At 52.6% G+C, this 15,931-nt stretch overlaps 1 protein-coding gene across 1 annotated transcript; it reads right to left on the bottom strand.

Moving 5' to 3' along the window:
- Nucleotides 1-1,888: 1,888 nt before the first annotated feature.
- On the bottom strand, nucleotides 1,889-12,356 carry Eif4h (eukaryotic translation initiation factor 4H). Its single transcript, XM_013033169.1, has 8 exons — nucleotides 12,347-12,356; nucleotides 9,366-9,525; nucleotides 8,577-8,764; nucleotides 7,471-7,535; nucleotides 7,295-7,391; nucleotides 7,004-7,063; nucleotides 3,543-3,680; nucleotides 1,889-3,464 (listed from the first exon to the last, which is right to left on the bottom strand). Exons 1-8 carry the CDS (start codon nucleotides 12,354-12,356, stop codon nucleotides 3,325-3,327), a joined length of 858 nt encoding a protein of 285 aa, XP_012888623.1. The 3' UTR covers nucleotides 1,889-3,324.
- Nucleotides 12,357-15,931: the final 3,575 nt, after the last annotated feature.

Raw genomic sequence — 15,931 nt, 5'->3', positions numbered from 1 at the left:
TCCTGGGCGGAAGGAGAATGAGGGGGTCACCAGCGCACAGCACAGCCGGGCAGACGCGGTGACAGCTGGAAGAGAGGGGGACCCTGGGAGCGGGCCTCAGCTGGTGACACACAGGGACACCCAGCACATGCACACCACCCAGGATGGAACAAATGACCAAAGCTGGAGAAGACAGCCAGTCACAGGGCAGGAGACCTGGAGGAGGGCCGGCTGCAGTCTGTGTGAGTGCGACAGCTCAGTGATCACACCTCTGAGTGCAGTGCTAGCACCGTCCAGACAACTGCCAAGGGCATTCACCCACCGGAGGCCAGTGCTCACCAGCTCACCAGCATTCCTCTACTTGCTTTAAGTCATTGTTTAAGAACCCAGGTCCATGGGGCTGGGAAGGTGGCTCAGTGGTAGAGCGCTTGCCTTGCATGCATGAGGCCCTGGGTTCGATTCCTCAGCACCACATAAACAGAAAAAGCTGGAAGTGGCGCTGTGGCTTCAGTGGTAGAGCGCTAGCCTTGAGCTGAAGAGCTGAGGGACAGCGCCCAGGCCCAGAGTTCAGGCCCCACAACCAGACCCAAAAATAAATAAATAAAAAAGAACCCAGGTCCCGAGCTGTAATCCTAGCTACTAAGGAGACCGTGATCTGAGATCACGGTTCAAAGCCAGCCCAGGCAGGAAAGTCCATGAGGCTCTTATCTCCACTAGAAAACTGGAAGTGGTGCTGTGGCTCAAGCAGTAGAGTGCTCGCCTTGAGCTGAAGAGCACAGGGACAGCACCCAAGCCCAGAGTTCAAGCCTCACAACCGAGGAGGGGCAGGTGGCGGGGGAAGAGAGCCCAGGTCCCAGCATGGGGATCCCATGCGACAATATTTCTCCAGCCCTTGCCCAGGATGGCTGCCAGGGCCTGCTGCTGCCAACCCCACGGAGACAGACAGTCACAGCCTGGGGAGGATTTGGATCCCACAGGGATGGGACCTGGACTTGGTCTAGCCCCGTACTGCCATCCGTAGTGACGGAATGAGTCAAGGGGTCCACGAAGGCCACTGGAACCCAGTGCTCCTGGCTGGGACCATTTGCCTGGCTTCCCACCAGGCAGACACGCCAGGACAGGCTCCTGATTTCTGCACCCCACCCCTATCCAGGGGGCACTGACCTCTATCTGGGCAGTTTCTACTTCTCTACAACCTGGATTTTGCTCGTTTTATTTGATCAGGTCTCATCTCTATGGTTGTGAATTAAAAAACAGATTTGGCTGGAGGCTGGCTCTGGTAGTAGAACACTTGCCTAGCACCAAGCACTGGGCTCAAATTCTGGTATATTAGAAAATAACAACATCTGTAATCCCACATCTGTAATCCCAGCTACTCAGGAAGTCTACACAAAAGCCAGAAGTGTGGTGCTGAAGCTCAAGTGGTAAAGTGCCAGCTTTGAGCGGGGGCAGCCCCCCAGACCCAAGCCCAAGCCTCATGACTGGCACACACACAGAGGCAAGGCATTCTGAGCTACAAGGAAGCCACTGAGGCGCAGGTGCCATCCCCGGCACTCCCTGGCCTGCAGCAAGACCCCAGGGGCCAACATCTGCGAGGGACTGCCATGTGGACTTCTCTGGGGAGCAGTTTCCATGTTTACTTACATCCCTGTCAGATACTGAGTAATAAATGACTTGAGGGCTCAGGGATGGTGATCAGGACATGGTGATGGCCACCCACAGTGCCCCCTGGATACATTACACTGTGACATTCACCCACAGCGCCCCCTAGAGGCTGCAGGCCAGGGTGCCACAAGATGCACAGCCAGTAAGAGCACCTCCATGAACAGTGAGGACACAGGTCCCCACAATGACCACAGCACTCAATGTCACCACCAGCAGCCAGAAAACTCCACAATGAGAAACAGCATTAAACATTACGTAAGGTTCTCTTTTATTTAAAAGATCATTCACAAAATACCATATCCATAGATCTACGTTCTGTCAGAGCACTGAATGTGTTAAGTGTTTGGAATTCCATTCTCATTTAAAGGCCGTCTGGAAGGCCGGAAGTTTGGGTGGATTTGTTCTTATCTTTCCCACACTGGAGATGTAAGTAGGGCATCTGAAAGCATCAGGTTTGATTGCAACCACATAATGCAGGTCTTCCTTAAGTTAATTATTGGTGTTACACAAATGGTTCTTATCTCAGAAGCAGAAAAGATGGCAAGCAAAAGGAAGGAAGGAAAGAGGGAAGGGGAGGGAGGAAGGGAGGGAAAGAAGGAAGGAGGGAAAAGGCAGGGGGAGGAGGAAGAGAGTTCTGGAAATTGCTGAGACCTTGCAACAAAGACAAACAAGAGCCAAGCCTGGCAATGGCAGCTACCACGGAAGCACACTGCCCCTGGCGCCCACGGCCTCCAGCTGCACCAGGCCTCTTCCCCTAAGACTCTAGGGCCAGGGTGAACTCCACCTGTTCCCACTGGCACAGCCCAGGACTCAGGCACTACAGAACTTTCCATTTGTTCTCACACAGGTGTTCAAGCTTCCTCCTGGTAGTACAGGCCAGTACCATGGTAGAGGACTGTGCCCAGCACCTTCAGCTCACCGAGTTGACAGGTGAGTGCCAGATTCCAGGCCCAGGGTGGCGGTGGGTTCAGGGTAGGAGTAATGAGCACAGGAGATGGGGCACTGCTGCTGAGGGAGGGGAGGGCCTCCATGCCGGGGGCCCTGCTTTGGACCCCGTGGGGGAGCAGAGGGGCAGGGACCAAGCCCCCGTGCTGGGTGGCATCCACACTCTGCACCCCCGAGGTCTTACTGCGGGGCGAGGGCAGCTTTGCTTAGGCAGCCCCGGGACTCTGGCTGAGACTGGGGGTGACAGCCGGGGCAGGAAAGGGGCAGGGGAACCTACCAGGGCCTCCGCTATGCTGGAGGCTGCGGGCACACAGAACTCAGCATGCGGTTGGAGAAGCACCCAGAACAAGGAAGGCCCCACAGTGGCCCCACTGCTCACCCCTGCCATCCTCCCCGCAGCACGTAAGCACGGGAGAGTGAGCCAGAGAGAGCCGCAAGGAGAAGGGAGACAGAGATGGAGATGAGGAAGATGTACGGAGAGGCAGAGAGGAAGGAAGGGAAGAATTAAGCAGGGCGCTAGCTAGCAGGGTGGGCACGGCGGGGCGAGGCAGGGCAGAGGCAGGGCGAGGCGAGCTACTAAAAACCACTTGTTAACAGCTGGTGCAGCTCGAGCTGTTCCTGTGCGCGAGGGAGGAGGGCGGTGTCAGGCTCAGGAATGGTGGCTGAGGGCAGCCAGGCCCCCCAGGCTGAGGTCTGCTCTAACTCCCCACACCCCCTTCCCTCCCAACTGCGAGCTCATTCCTGCCCCTTCTGGACGACTTCCTCTCTGGGCCGGGCCCCCCCGAAGATGGCAGAGTTGGGGTTGGCTACTTGGTTGAGGGGCGTCGCCACTGTCCGGGGTTTAAGCTGGAGCCGAGGCCTCTGTGCTCTTTCCTCTGGGGAGAGAACAAGGCAGTTCAGGCACGTGGCTGCACTGGACTGGGGCCCACCCATGCCCGTGGGGTGCACCATACCTTCCGTGGGCTCTCTGAAGTCCATGTTGGATCCACGCAGGGGAGGGCCATCCCGGAAGCGACTCCCCATGGGAGGGCCCGCCCTCCGGTCCCCGGGGCGGCTGCCACCCCGTCCTCCGAGGAAATCATCCCGGAAGCCTGGAGGAGAAAGGGGCGTCAGTGGCCGCCCGCATTTCACGGTCCAGCCAGCTAGGTCAGTATCCGAGTCTCCTGGACCACGTGATGGAATGTGCTGAAAGACGAGCGGGCTGTCAGTAGTTCCTGTGCACACAGCACAGCTCATGATGCTGAGGTGTGGGGAAGGGGCTGGCAGGCAGAGCAGTGGGCACTGACATGGGCATTAGGGTGGCTGCTCCGGGTTCTGCCCATGGCGAAGTCACTGGATTGCGTTGGCCCCTAGGGGGCGCTGTGCCCTGGGGAAGGGGAGGCAGGCGCCGCATGTTCAGCGGCCTCATGCAGCGCGCACCACCCCAGCCCCCTCCGTGCTGGGGTCACACATCGGGCCTCTGTGCCTAGAGGAAGGCAGACACCCTCAACAGCAGCTGACAGGCAGCCAGGAGCTGAACATCAACTTAACACAACTGAAGGCGGCTCCAAACACACTTAAGACTAACATGACAGCCGCTGGGGAAAATACTTCCTCACAAAGTCCTGTTTCTTGGGAGGCGGGGCAGCCCTGGGACTGAACCCAGGCCTGGAGCTTTACTAGGCAGGCATGCTGCCCTCTTGGAGAGGCCTTGCACCCCCCACCCAAGACTGGGACTCAAACTCAGTAGGTGACACTTTGCTCATTGGCTGGCACTCTACCACCTGAGCCTCACCTCCAACCCCAGGCTCTGTGCTTTTGTCTGGAGAAACACAGCTGGATATTTCAGGCATACTCCACCACACCCAGCCCTTTAGATTACAGTTTAGGCATGCTACTTAACACTCACAACATTTAACCTGTTATCTCCCCCAAAGTACCCCCACAGTGAAGCTGCCCTTCCCTAGGCAAACACAAGTTTCCAGCCTTCAAAGACAGGTGAGGGACATCTCAGGGTTCTGGAGGCTGAGGCAGGCCAGCCTGATCACACAGTGAGATACCATTTCAAAAACCCACCAACACCAACCTCAAAGGCTCCTTTCAAAATCCATGTAGGAGCTGGGCCCCGGTGGCTCATGCCTGTAATCCTAGCTACTCAGAAGGCTGACATCTGAGGATTGTGGTTCAAAGCCAGTCCAGACAAGGGAAGTCTGTGAAACTCATGTCCAATTAACCACCAGAAAACTGGAAGTGGTTCTGTGGCTCAAGTGGTAGAATGCTAGCCTTGAGCAAAAGAGCTCATGGACAGCACCCAGGCCCAGAGTTCAATCCCCACAATGGGATGGACAAAAACAAAAAAACCCACCTGGCCCAGGAGGAACAAGGTCTGGCAGGATAGCCAGGTGTCTGCGCTGAGACACACAGAACACACTTATGCCCTTCCTCAGCCAGCTGGGAGCGAACCCCAGGGCCCAGCACAAGCTCTACCAGCCCCACTAAACCCCCAGACAGATGGGCTGTTTCTATTTGCTTTCTTCTTCATAATTCTCTGTATCATTGTTTATATTTTGTGAGACTGGGACCTGAACTCAGTATCTGATATTTCTGCCCATTGGCCAGAGCTCTACCACCTGAATCATACCCCCAAACTTCATTTTGTGGTTTCAAAAAATAGCAGCTGGGAGCCAGGCTCTGGTGGCTCATGTTTGTTATCCTTGTTACTCAGGAGGTTGAGATCTGAGGATAATGGTTTGAAGCCAGTCCAGGTAGGAAAGTCTGTGAGACTTATCTCCAATTAAGCACCAGAAAACCGGAAGTGGAGCTTGGCTCAAAGTTGTAGAGTGTGCCCGGTGCTGGTGGCTCACACCTGTAATCCTAGCTACTCAAGGAGGCTGAGATCTGAGGGTCGCAGTTCAAAGCCAGCCCCAGCAGAAAAGTCCGTGAGACTCTTATCTCTAATAAACTATCAGAGAACCGGAAGAGATACTGTGGTTCAAGTGGTAGGCCCTTGAGCTGAAGAGCTGAGGGACAGTGCCAGGCCCAGAGTTCAAGCCCCACAACTGAGGGAAAAAAAAAGTTGTAGAGTGCTAGCCTTGAGCCCAAGAAACTTAGGAACAGTGCCCAGGCCTGGAGTTCAAGTTCCATGACCAACCATTAAAAAAAAAAAAAAAAGGCAACTAGGTACTGGTGGCTCATGTCTGTAATCCTAGCTACTCAAGAGTCTGAGATCTGATGAACCCAATTTGAAGCCAGTCCAAGCAAGTTTGTAAGACTCATGTCTCTAATAAACTACAAAAACAAAAAAAGGCAGAAGTGGAGCTGTAGCTCAAGAGGTAGTGTGGTAGCCTTGAGCAAAAGAAGTTCAAGTATAGGGGCTGGGAAGGTAGCTCAGCGGTAGAGTGCATGCCTTGCAAGCATGAGGCCCTGGGTTCGATTCCTCAGCACCACATAAACAGAAAAAGCTGGAAGTGGTGCTGTGGCTTCAGTGGTAGAGCGCTAGCCTTGAGCTGAAGAGCTGAGGGACAGCGCCCAGGCCCAGAGGTCAGGCCCCATGACTGGACCCCCCCCCAAAAAAAATCTACTTCTCCAAGCCCTGGGAAAGGCACTGGGCCATCACCCCCTGGAGTGAGCATGCCAGCCTCTAGATGTCACCTCACTATGTACTTTATGCTGGCACTGGCGGGTAGCCCTCCTTGGATGAACTGTCCGGATCCCTTGATCAGAGACCTGTGGACAAAGCACCATGGGGCTGATGACTACAGGACTCTCAGGACTGAACTGCCCCACAGCTGTCTGCTCAACTCAAGTGGGGCTAGAAGTAAGTCCACACATGCCAGCCTCCTGACCATGGCCAGCCCTGGCCCCTCTCACTCAGCACTGGCATGGGCCTATGGCTACAGAGGAGGCTGTGGTAGGGCCAAGACTCCTGGGCCAGAAAGGGCCCTATACTACTGGGCAGGAAGATGGCTGCTCTTCTACTTTGGTTCCTCTGACTACAAACAAATAGCGTGGAGCTGCCTGGCATCATGGGAACCTGTCTGTGTTGGCGCAGAAAGGGGACACGAAAGTGGCTTGTGTTCATTATGAAGGGACTAGAGTTCCATGTCCTTCCAGAAAAACACAGGCCTCCAGAACAAAATTTCACCATCTAAGAAGGAGCCCCCAGCATCCACATTTCTGTAAGCTTCTAGAACTGCACCACATTATTTTGGAAAGCAGTGGCGCTTCTCTGTTCCTGGTTTCTTGTCTCAGAAAGATGCTGACAAAGCAAGGTCACGGCCCCATGCTGCCCACGCAGAGGAGCAGGACCCAGGTGGGCATGGCCTGGGTAAGGGTCTGACCTGCCCCCATGAAAGCCCTGCATGAGGCTCGCGCTCCAGGGGAGTTGGCCAGGCTGGCGGTGGGGGGTAAGGTGGGGAAGTGTAAATACTGGTACCCGAATTGAAGTCATCCCGGGGATCCCAGCCACCTCTAGATTCTCGAGAGCCACCCATTCCTGAGGACACACAAAAGAGACAAAGTTCAGGCGTGGTCATTACCTGGCTGCAGAAACATGGACAAGTCACGTGATGGATGGGAGGTCAATGAAACCCTTCTAGGAGGTTCTGTTGCCTCCAGAACCTCCAGCATTCTCCCTAAGACTGAAGGGGAAGCATTGCCCCCACAAGGACCACGTAGTGTCCGGGCAGCAGACACAGCCAGCGGACTTCGTAAGAGAAGCAATCACCTCTGTCATCAGGGCCGCCTTTCCTGAATCCGAAGCCACCTTTGTCTTGCTTTCTGCCTTCTGCAATGTCCACACGCAGTGACCGATCGCCCAACAGCTAGTGACAAGGGGAGAGGGGTGAGTATGGACAAGCCCACACCAACCATGGATGAGGCCAGGCCCTGCCAGGGACTCACCGCACCGTCGTATGTCAGGGCTTCCTTCAGCGAATCCACCTCGTCGAATTCTACATAGCAGAATCCTGGAAGACAGAAGCAGTTGTGGACTAAGGAGGCAGGGGCCAGCTTACTCCTCCCTGCCTAGGGCCACCTGGCTCTGTGGCCTATGATGGAGAGGAAGAGCCGAGGCTACTGGACTTCCCTGTCTGTGCTGGGATGGACCCTAGCCTCAGGCACACTGGGCACCGAGCAGCACCTCAGGCCCATGTCATAACTGCAGTAGGAAAATCCCACTGGTCACTGTGGAGTAGTGTGAGCTTTGGTGGCTTTGATGAATAAAATCAAAGCAGGGACTAGACCTCACAGTTCCAGATTAATGCTCAAAATGTTCTGAGGATTGGGGCTGGAGTGGGCACTCAGTAGTAGAGTGCCTGCCCAGAACAAGGTCCTGGGGTCACCTTGAGAATGACCAACAGACAGAAAAAAATCCACAATAACTCATGGCCCCGGCAGTTGTGATATCTTCTGAAGGCACGAAGGCTGTGTCTGGTGTCCCCAACAGTGACCGCAACATTGCCATTTCCTTGTGCTTGGCTGTCCCTGTCTGGAGTTGCAGCACACTAGCTCTCCATGCTTATCTTTCCAGAATACCCCACTGTACTGGGGGCTCACAGATGGCTGCCTGTGCTAGGTGGACCCAGTATGGAGAACACCTGGAGTGTGGGGGGCCACATACCCACCCTTACACCGCACAGGCCGCGCTCAGAGCGTGCACATGCACATAGACAGTCTGGATTGCATTGCTCTCTGGCAGCAGGCTGCAGGGCTATCGGCAGGAAGAGCACAGAGCTGGGGCTGCCTGCTGCACAGCCTCCCTCTAGAAATCTGCAGCAGATAACCCTGCTCCCTGCCCAAGTACCCCAACCCCACCAATCTCCATCTCCCAGGGATAGCTGTAACAATCATCTGGATTTTAGCACCTGGATAATGGTGCTGACCCCGGGCTCATCTTGTGCTCAAGCTGATCGCTGTTGAGGCTGACCTGTGGCAGGTGCCAGTACCCATGGCACTCAGAGCTTCCCCCCAGGTCCCCCCAGACCCCACAGGAACAAGTGCCAACTCACCTTTAAATTTGTCTGTGTCTTTGTCTCTGACTAGCCGCACACTCCTTATGCTGAGGTCCTTAAAGATGGCGTCTATGTCGCCCTGAACCGTGTTAAAAGGTAGATTTCCTACGTAGGCTGTGTAGGGGGGCTCTGTAGGCAGCTCCTTCTGGCTGCGGGAGCCATGGCCACCAGCACTGCCGCGGGACCTGGAGGAGCCAACACAGCATGTGATGGACTACAGAGCCCCATGGGCCACCTGATCCCTACCACCTGGAATCTGGCTGCATACCCCTTCTGCCCTTCAGAGGCCAACCACATGTTCCACACACAACCCAGGCAGGAGGGGCTTGCTGGGGCAGACATAAATCCACCATGGCCTCTCCACTGCCAGAGGCCATGGGGAGCATGCCTGCAAGCCTAGCACTCAGGCTGGCCAGCCTTGATTACACAGTGAGATCCTGCCTCAAACAAGGAGAAAAAATACATGCGTGACATCTGAAGGAAGCTGGGAGGAGGACACAGAATCAGTGGAAAGCAAGTGAAGAAATACAGCAGAGTGGCCCATCAGCTGCACTGGACATTAATGAAAGTGAGCTACACAACTCAAGGGCAGTGATGGGGGGAGGGAAAGAGAAATAGGAAACAGTTGATACAAAGCAAAAAGAAAGAAATGTACTACATATTACTGGTCTGGAAAAAATTAAGTTTTATTGTTAATATTTGTAGATTAGAATGACTCTCATTGTGAAGGTGAAAATGTGTTTGGGACTTTAGCTAAGTATGACTATGCCATAGTACTAAAAGTACATGCGTGTAGTGGGGACCACGACCAATGGCACGAGCCTGGCGGCAGCTGCACTACGGGCATGGGGTGGTGACGGAAGAGGGTGCTGAGGCTGGGCCTCTAGGGCGGCCCTCCCTAGGCCCTGCTTGTCCACTGTGAACCCCAGCTGCTCAAAAGTAAAGTCTACAGAAACACATAGAAGACCACCAGGTAATAGATGAACAGGGAATCACACTACTAGGAAATCTCAGATGTGTCTCACATCTGAGAATTGGGTTCACAGCCAACCTGGGCAGACACATTCAAAACTTTTTTTTTTTTTTTTGGGGGGGGGGGAGTCCGGTCGTGGGGCCTGAACTCTGGGCCTGGGCGCTGTCCCTCAGCTCTTCAGCTCAAGGCTAGCGCTCTACCACTTGAGCCACAGCGCCATTTCCGGCTTTTTTTTCTTTTTGCTTATGTGGTGCTGGGGAATCGAACCCAGGGCCTCAGGCATGCAAGGCAAGCGCTCTACCACTGAGCCACCTTCCCAGCCCCTCAAAACCTTTGCTGGTGCTCTATCACTTTGACCCAAAATACCACTTCCGGTTTTCTGGTAGTTAATTGGAGGTAAGTGTCATGGACTTTCCTGCTTGGGCTGGCTCTGAATTGTGATCCTCAGATTTCAACTCCTGAGTAGTTAGGATTATAGGCTTGAGCCACCAGCGCCTGTGCAAAATTAAGACTCTTATCTCCAATTATCTAGCAAAAAGCTGGAGCTAGAGGAGTGGTTCAAGTGGTAACTGTACTAGCATGCATGCATGTGCGTGCACGCATGCGCGCACGCGCACAAAAGTTAAAGTAAGGCTAGGCCCAGTGGTTTACACCCAGAATTCCAGTTTTGGAGAGGTGGGTATCAGGAAGATCATGGCTCAAAAGGCCTGCCAAGGGCAGAAAGATAGCATTTCAACCAGTAAAATGCTGGGTGTGGAGGGTGGCAGGGCTGAGGAGTGTACTGACATGGTGCCAGGGTTTGGGGAAAGCCAGCATCAGAAGCAACAGGAAGACAGCAGATTAAAGCATCACACACCTAATTTACCAGATAACATGAGGTGCCTCCTAGTGCCAGCAACTTGAGACAGAGCAAGAGATAAACCCTGCTATGCACATGCATATAAGAAGACACAACTATAGCCAGGAATGAAAACTCACTCCTGTAATCCCAACTACTAGAGACATAGGAGCAGGAATAGTTCAAGGGCAGCCCAAGCAAAAGTGTAGGACCCTATTCCAATCATAAACCAGGCATGGTGGTGCACACTTGTGATCCTAGCTAGGTGTACAGTATAGGCAGGAGGATCAGAATCCAGGCTGGCCCTGTGCAAAAATTCAAGATCCTATTTGAAAAAGTAAAACAAAACGGCTTGACACAGGGGCTGAAAATGTGGCCTAGTGGTAGAGTGTTTGCCTAGCATGCAGAAGCCTCAGTACCACATAAACAGAAAAGGCTGAAAGTGGCTTAAGCAAAACCCAGTACTGGGGGCAGGGAGAGATGACTGTAACAACTCCCCCATTCATAAAATCTTATGCCAGAGAACTGCAACCTAAAACACCCAAGATAGCAGGGCATGGTGCTCATGTACCCTGAAGGATCACCAGTTTGAAGCCAGCTGGGGTACACAGAAAACCTGTCTCAAAAACAAAAACAAAACAAAACAAAAAATCCTGAGATAACTTTACTTCCCTGCCCATGCTGGCTTTGAACTGAGATCCTCAGATCTCAGCCTCCAGAGTAGCTAGGATTAAAGCCACCAGCACCTAGCTTGAGTTTGTTTTGTTAATATAAGGTCTTCTCTTTGGGCATAGAGGTGCACAGCTGTAACCCAACACTTGGAGACAGAGCCAGGAGGATGGAGGTCAAGGCCAGCTGGGACTATGCAGTGAGAACCCATTCTACACTTCCTTTACCAGGTTAGTACAGTACATGAAGCAAGAGCGGATTTGCTGGTTGTAAGTCTACACCTGAGAAAACTGGGTTACAGGTGTGTGCCACTGAACGTGGCTCTGGTCTTAGGTTTCTTACCTGTTATTTCCTTTTTCTTTTTTTGGGGGGTCCGGTCATGGGGCCTGAACTCTGGGCCTGGGCGCTGTCCCTCAGCTCTTCAGCTCAAGGCTAGTGTTCTACCACTTGAGCCATAGCACCACTTCCGGCTATTTTTTTTTTCCTGCTTATGTGGTGCTGAGGAATGGAACCCAGGGCCTCATGCATGCAAGGCAAGTGCTCTACCACTGAGCTACCTTCCTAGCCCTTGCCTGTTATTTTAAAGGTATCTTTTAATAGAATTTAATTGACCATAAAACTTCAGAAATATAGGGCTCTATACAGTCTGATGACTCTGTTCTCCACTGGTAGTTACAATGAACACAGCTGAAGCCCTGTCTGGGCAGCGGACAGGAGCTGGCAGTGTTTGGAAAATAGGAAGCAGGCACAAAGCAATGTCCCTGAGGATCTGATACCCAGACAAGGTTGTGCCCACAGCTCTCAGCCCCACCCCGCACTGCTGCTTCCAAATGCCCTGTAGGGGCATTTCAGCATCTTCAGTTTCCCATCTGCAAGCGATTCATGACATCCTAATCCAGGAAATCTGACTTCCAGCTCCAATTCGACTCCTTCTCTGTACTCAACCCTTCTCAACTGTGGTCTTTGGAGAGAGAGCTCAAGGTTGTTGCTCAATGGCCTCCCCAAAGGGGACTACACTATACCACACCCAGGACACAAAGACCAGGGGACAAAAGCAGCTGGAAGTGTCCACTAGAGCAGCAAGGCCACTCTGCTGGCTTAGAGCTTGGCTAGTCTAGTGGGGCCATGTGAATGAAGCCAGAAATCAAAGCACTCAGTGTATTTCCAGGAAATGGTTTTGTAGACTAACTGGAAGCACTGCGTCTAAGCCATGTGCTGTACCCTGGAAGCCCAAGCAAATGAACCACATGTATCAGGCTGGAAATGGATCTGGAAGGGAGTGCTTACCACACTCCATGGCCTCCAATACCTGCCCCCACCTCCATTTAGTGGCATGAACTGCCCGGCATGTGGCACCCACTGGAAGCTGTGTAAACCACATAACCTAAGCTTTCAGAGCAGAACCCATCCAGTAAGGTGAGCGCCAGGGAGGGGGACCCTGTCTCAAGCAAAGGCAGACTCCTGGGAAAAGCCCTTACTCCAGTGGCGGCCACATGAGCCAGATAACCTCCTTGGCTCGAGGGCACACAGAGAACATGCGACTGACTAGCAGCCACATCCCGCTGTGTCCTCCCGGGGGCACATGCATCTATTAAACGCTTCGGCCCAACTAGGGATGCAGCAGAACACTTGCTGACCCTGTGCCAGGCCTGGGTCTGATCCCAGCATGGCCATACACACACCTCTAAACTGGGTTAAATGCTATTTTCCACAGACGAAGGCTCCCCAGAACAGATGCTTATCTGGCAATCATCACTGCAGCTTTTGGGGCACTGGTCCCAGCCCCGTCTGCTGACCTCGGTGGAGGTCATACCCCAGACACAATCAGGCAGGCCTGTCTGCAGTCTTGGCAGACAATGCCAGTTTCAGGGGAGAAAGAACAGAACCGGGTAGGCCTAAAAGCCATTGAGGATTGGAAATTACTGTCACTACAGGGCTGGTCTCGCAGAGGAGGGTTGCTTGCAACCAAATGACAGCCTCAAGTAGGTACTTAAAATGTTTCTCAAGCCAAGCAGTTTAGGTTCTGAGTTCAAACTAACCAAATCTGGCACTGACCACATTTTATTTACAACTTCATGTTCACACAAAGGAAGAAGTAATGTGAGTCCTAATTCAGTGTATCCTGAATACCATTCTAACCTACCTCATTTAAACCAAACCACATGGGTCAGAACCCACCCACGGATCTGCAGGCTGAGACTCGGGACAGTCAACAGTGACAGAATGCAAAGTGCATCTCTACAAGGAAACGAGCATTGCCTAGACTGAACCTAGGCTATGGCTCCCCCACTGGCATAAGTGGCGCAGGTGTATCTTCAGCCACAACTCTCTTTTAGCTTCTTGCTGGCTTAACTAGAGGTAAGAATCTCACTTTCCTGTCCAGAGTAGCTTCAAACCTTAATCTTTACAGGTCAGTCAGTAGTTAAGATTACTAAATGCTGGTGAGCCACCTGCAAGCAGCTCAAATGGTCTTCTTATGGTACTGGGGGTTGGACCCAGGCCCTGAAAAGGCTAAGCACACTTTCTGCCACAGAGCCACACTTCCAGCTCCAACTAGCAATCCTTTCCACTTCAGTCTCCAAGCAAGCACTGGGATGTAAACCCTTGGTTCCTAGTCTGATCCCAGAGCCACTCAGATCTCACACAGAATGAGCTCTGACACTGACTGGGAAAGCAGCTACAGTTTGCAGGGCTGAATGCAATGTGCACACTGATCCCAGTATTTGGAAGGCTGAGGGAGGAGGATCACGAGTTCAAAGCCAACCTGGCCTACATAGAGAAACGCCTTGTCAAAAAGGGGTGGTTCAAGTGGTAGAGCACCTACCTAGCAACCACGAGGCTGATCAGACCCAGGGGCAACAAAGACCAAAATGTGCTGTTCCCGAGGTGGCTCAGCCTTTCCTTGCAGAGCCTTGCTGACCTCAGCCTACAAGCCTCTAGGAATGCTTCCCAAAAGTGATCAGCATCCCAAGGTCTATGAGCAACATCCATCAAGGATCCTGTCACTGGCCTTCCCATACACCAAGGCAGCAGTACCAACTCCTGCTTCCCAACCAGGCATTCATGGCAGCACACACCTGTAATCCCAACACTACTATGGAAGCTGAGCCAGGAGGATTGAAAAGTTCAAAGCCAGTCTAGAAAAATGGTGTGTTGGGGTGGGGACACGAAGACAAAAAATTCCACAGCTGGCATCAGTGGCTCATGCCTAGAATCTCCTAGCTACTGAGCAAGCTGAGATCTGAAGATCAAGGTCTGAAGCCAGCCTGGGCAGAAAAGTCAGACTCTAATCGCCAATGAACCAACCAAAGAGTCAGAAACGCAGCTGCGGCTCAAGTGGTAGAGTACCAGCCTTGAGTGAAAAAAAGCTCAGGGACAGCACTCTGGCTGAGCTCACGCACCAGGACTGGCACAGAAAGAAAGAAAAGAACATTAGCCCTGAGCCTTGCCCAAGGCAGTGACCGGAGGGAGCAGGAAAGCCTAGAAGATAAAGTGTCTGTCTGAAGGGGAAGTAAAGGAGCCCAGACCCAGAAGAAAGATGAAAGAGCACCAGGCTTCCTACCCCACCCAACCTCATCAGTGTCTACATCAGGCCAGCAGAAGCCCAGCAGGAACAGCGGGAGCATGTTTGAGCTGCCAGCACCATTGCTTTTCCCCAGCATGAGGTGAGGACTGTGGGCATATCTGCAGGAAGAGTAGGGGTGCACCCTGGAACCGAGCTGCAGTGACAGTCTCACTGGAGTAGTACTAGGTAGAGAACATGCTGAGGGCCACTGGCAAGCCAGGAAAAGCCGCGGCAGCACAGTTACAAACCTAAATTACCGTCTCAGGAATTGAGGTGTGTCAGGAACGAAACAGATACCACTTGTAAGTTATTTATTATAGGATATATGCTTGGAATATTTATTCTAAGTGCTTTAAGACTTCTAGAAACTTGCTGTTTTCCTTTGTGGTTCTTAGTGGGGACTTAGGGCTTCACGGGGTTGGCAAAGCCTCTACCACTGAGCCACGTCCCTGATACAAGCAGGATATCATCCATGGACCGTGTTCTTCTGTGTGTGCTGGTCTCGGGGCTTGAACTCAGGGCCTGCACACTGCCCGAGCCTTTGTGCTTAATGCTGGCATTCTACCACTTGAGCCACAGCTCTGCTTCTAACTTTTTGGTGGTAAAATGGAAATAAGAGTCTTACAGGAAGTGGCGCTGTGGCTCAAGTGGTAGAGCACTAGCCTTGAGCTGAAGAGCTGAGGGACAGTGCCCAGGCCCAGAGATCAGGCCCCACGACCGACAGAGACAGAGACAGAGACAGACAGACACACACACAAAATACAAAAACAAACAGGGGAGGGTGGGAGAGAGATGGGAAGGGGAAACAGGGGAGGAGGCAACAATGCTTGATAGGAATGTACTCACTATCTTGCCCATGTAATTGTAACCCGTCTGTACAGTGCTGGGGCTGGTTTTCAACCGCAATCCTCAAATCCTAGCCTCCTGAAGACTAGGATGGATTACAGACTAACAAACTAATAAATAAAACAAGTGTTAATCACTGATTCATTCAACACACCCTTCATACTTATAGGAGGAATGTGTGCCCAGCGATCCCAACAACAAATGAAAATTATTTAAAAAACACAAAGACAGCTTGGGAGTCAGTGGCTCATGCCTATAATTCTAGCTACTCAGGAGGCTGAGATCAATTACCATGGTTCAAAGCCAGCCTAGGCAGGAAAAGTCCAAGAGACTTTTTTTTGTCAGTCATGGGGAATGAACTCAGGAACTGGATGCTGTCCCTGAGCTGTTTGGCTCCAGGCTAGAGCTCTGTCACTTTGAGCCACAGCTACATTTCTGGTGCCTCTGCTGGCACTGAACTA

This window comes from Dipodomys ordii, unplaced genomic scaffold (genome assembly GCF_000151885.1).
Source record: "Dipodomys ordii isolate 6190 unplaced genomic scaffold, Dord_2.0 Scaffold164, whole genome shotgun sequence".
NCBI lineage: Eukaryota > Metazoa > Chordata > Mammalia > Rodentia > Heteromyidae > Dipodomys > Dipodomys ordii.
This window is presented reverse-complemented; position numbering and strand designations above follow the sequence as displayed.